This window comes from Adiantum capillus-veneris, chromosome 20, assembly GCF_014529385.1.
Source record: "Adiantum capillus-veneris isolate H3 chromosome 20, ASM1452938v2, whole genome shotgun sequence".
In the NCBI taxonomy this organism is placed as follows: domain Eukaryota; kingdom Viridiplantae; phylum Streptophyta; class Polypodiopsida; order Polypodiales; family Pteridaceae; genus Adiantum; species Adiantum capillus-veneris.
Genome location: NC_140950.1, coordinates 29,262,511 through 29,266,104, shown reverse-complemented (window position 1 = coordinate 29,266,104; position 3,594 = coordinate 29,262,511). Strand labels below are relative to the sequence as shown.

Below are 3,594 nucleotides of genomic sequence, written 5' to 3'. Positions count from 1 at the left end.
CCGAAAGTGGGCGCGCTAGACGTACTTGACCATGGATCGATCATCGTCCCTCCCTCCCTCCCTCCCTCTACTTTGATAGCAATTGTATAAAGTCCATGACTTTGTCATGTTGGGTTGCCATAAAGGTCCTAACTTGAAATTTTAAAAGGGGGAAGCATTCAAGAGTGAGATACTGGGCATGCAATACAAGCAAAATAAGAGAGAAGCACTACACGCAAAGCAAGAACATGAAGATGGGAGAGAGAAAAATAAAGTAATTTGTTTTGTGTGTATTATAAGGGAACTTTGAGAAATGTTAGTGTGTGTTACAATGAACCACCCCCACCACCATGAGAGCAAGGAGGCCCAACTTTCCAAGCATCATTGAAGGGTAGTTGAGCTTGAATGATCCAATCTGTCTGTCCCTCTGTAAGGCAGGGACATTGGCCGCCGCGGCGAAATGGCCGGCCGCCGTGGACATGACGTGGCTGCCGGCAGGGTCGGCGGCCGTCTTGCGGACCGTAAGAATTGCAGGCTAAAGTTGGCACCACCGCCACATCCTCCCGCTTCCGGCGCTGCCTCGGCCACCCCCAGCATGAAATTTGACAACGGCCTCTGCCTCTCCTCGCCCCTCGGCCGCGGCGATCGCACCGTTATCCACCCTCCCCTTCCTTCTTCGTCCGGCGTCACCGGTGGTGTACAATTCCCCTCTTCTATCCTCCCACCCTCCGCTGCTGTGACTGATGCCATTCCCCGCCCAAATCGTCCCACTTCAGGACAATGCAGTAGCGGAACACTCCTCCGATTGCTTTCCCAACTGCTGGTGCTGTCGCCACCCACAGCGCCCACATCCAGCACACTCGTTGGGGACAGCGGCGCCGCCGCCTCCTCCGCATGATGCCTGCAGACGCTGCTCAAACCCTGGTTGACATTTTTCTTTTGAAGGAATGGGTGCTTGAGAAGCTGGGAGGCTGTCCACCTCTCTTTGGGATTCCTGTGCAGGCACTTGCTGAGGAAATCTTTGGCTTCGGGCGAGAGGCAATCGGGGAGCGGCGGTAGTGCCTGCTGAGCAGCGCCAATTTGCATCAGGGCGGCGAGAGGGGTGAGTTGGGCATGGCTCCAGGGTGGGCGGCCGGTCGCCATCTCGACAACCGTGCAACCGAGGGACCAAATATCAGAAGGAAAGCCCTGCTCTTCTTGCATGATGACCTCTGGGGCCATCCACAAAGGGGTGCCCCTCATTGCATGTTCCTGCTGGCCAATCCTCTTGGCAGAGCCCAAGTCTGCTACCTTCACCCCTGTTCCCCCTATCAAAATGTTCTTCCCCTTTATATCACAATGCACCACACCCTGCCCATGCAAATACTCCAACCCTTCCACAATGCCTCTTGCATACACCCTTATCAGGGCCTCATCCAGGGCCCCTCCAAATTTCCTCATCAAATCCGCCAGGCTCCCTCCTGCCATGTACTCCATGAACAAGTTCCGCATTTGCACGCCGTTCTCGCACGTTTCGTCGCCGCCAAAGCATCGGATGACGAAGGGGGAATCAAGGCTCTGAAGCAGGCGCAACTCGTTCTCCATCGCGATGGTTGAGGCGCCACTGCTGTGGGAGAAATCGATGGATTTGACAGCGAAGAGTTCGCCAGTGCCGACGTTGAGGGCGAGGTTGACGGTGCCGAAGGAGCCAGCACCAAGGAGGGAGCCACGGACCCAACGGGGGATGGAGCAGGGGCAAGACATGGTGAGGAGGAGGAGGAGGAGGAGGGAATGCAGAGGGGAAAGGACAGGGGCCCTCGCTGCAGGGAAGCAAGGGGGGGGCTTGGGGGGGCGATGATCATGACGGGGACAAGAAAGAGGGGGGGAAAGAAGGTGTGTAAGCAGGCGAAGAAATGCGGAAGGAAGGGGAGAGCAGGGGGAAGGAAGGCCAGTAATAAGGGGCAGCCAGCAAAGCAAGCGGCAGCTTAAAGCCTCCCCGCCTTTTGTCCGATGTGACCCTCTATTTTGTCCGACGCCCAACCCTTCCCAACGAGGCAAGCTCTTTTTTTGTCCGACTTGCCTCGTCCGCGACCCTCGGGCCTCACTCCAGCCAAAAAAGCCCGCCTCGCCTATCACGATCCCGCGCTTGCATCCAACGGCTCTCATCGCCCTCATTTTCCATCCGACGGGCCCCATCTCAAAACCGCTTTTTCTCCCAAACCCGCTCACTTTTTCCCTATCGCAAATCGCCAGTCAAGAATCCAACGGATGAAAATGGTTTTTTTGCATCCAACGGTTGTGTAGTGGCTCCTTTAGGCGAGAGGTCAAAGCTGGGAATCGGGGAAAACCACCATCACACGGTTGGTCGATAGGATTGTAGCGCGGTTTTCGGCAGTGTTTGTTTTGTGGTGGTGTGAAGGACAGCGGTTGGTAATAATCTGAAGAAGAGAGAAAAGCTGGCCTCGTTTTCTTTTCCTGCATCCCCGGCGTCATTTCCACTTCAGGTTCCTTCTCTCTCTACACACACACACACCCTCTCTCTCTACTCTCTACCCTCCACCCTCCCCCTCTCTCTCCACCTCTCCTCAACCACAACTACCCCTCCTGCCATCCCAAACGTGAGTCCCCGGCTTTCAGGTCTGCCTTCCTTTTTGCCTCCATCTTGACACACTCTCGCCTCTCTCTCCTCCCCACTACCAAGAACATGCTCCAACCCCCACCACGCCCCTCGTGCACTCCCACCCCCCTTCCTTGGGGCACCTTCTCGCGTTCAGCATATACCTTAAGCGCTCCTTCACAAAACCTTATTTGAATTTTGAGTATCTACTCTTTCAGTATCTTTTTTTTTTTTTTGGGGGGGGGGGGAAGGGGTGGGAGAGAGAGAGAGAGAGAGGAGAGAGAGAGAGAGAGATGAGGATAAATTTTACGTTGCCCTAACGATCCCAAGTTTATGTGACTAGTCTTGAGCTCAATACCTGTTACTCAATGGGGAACACACACACACACACACACACACAGAGCTTATGTTTCAAATTACTTATAGCAGTTTACATCGTGAGTCTCATTTGGCACTAAGGTGCATGTGAGGATGTCGATCGCAAAACATCATCGAAGAAAGTCTAAGGATGAATCAATGGGCTATATCCTATGACGCTCAACTTGTGGGCCCTTCATTTTTAACAATCTTTTATATAACAATCAGCTTGTGTGTTCTTAAGAGCCTCTCATGGATCTTAATAAGGGGCTGGCAAGTAGTCGTTTCGTGTCACATAACCTTAGGTTGAGTTCAACACGCAGGTGACTCTATACGATCTGATTGAAGGGCTCTCATGCCCCCATGACATTCAAGCATTGGAAGACATCAAAGAACATTTTTTTGAGGCACTCACAAAAAATGAAACCCCTTGAAGAAATGGGGGATTATCGCCTACTTTTGCAGCATGAAAGATCGGTGTAAGATGTGAGGCAGGATCACCATGTACAACAGCAATGGTCATGTCAAAGACAAGAGAATGCCAAAAGACTTGTCAATTCATGTGTTGAGCTATCGGTCCTTAATGTGTGAACCTGGAAGGTTAGTTAGTGTGTGATTCACCAATGTCCATCTATGGTCATCTCTACTTGTTCTAATTGAGT

The 3,594-nt window shown here is 52.6% G+C and overlaps 1 protein-coding gene across 1 annotated transcript; it reads right to left on the bottom strand.

Annotated features, from left to right (window-relative positions):
* Nucleotides 1–249: 249 nt before the first annotated feature.
* On the bottom strand, nt 250–2,655 carry LOC147432293 (mitogen-activated protein kinase kinase kinase 5-like). Its single transcript, XM_086492252.1, has one exon. The coding sequence runs from the start codon at nt 2,152–2,154 to the stop codon at nt 361–363; it is 1,794 nt and encodes a 597-aa protein (XP_086348378.1). The 5' UTR covers nt 2,155–2,655; the 3' UTR covers nt 250–360.
* Nucleotides 2,656–3,594: the final 939 nt, after the last annotated feature.

Excerpts from the sequence above, each read along its gene's own strand:
- LOC147432293 (XM_086492252.1), bottom strand. The coding sequence starts at position 2,154 with ATGGGGCCCGTCGGATGGAAAATGAGGGCGATGAGAGCCGTTGGATGC.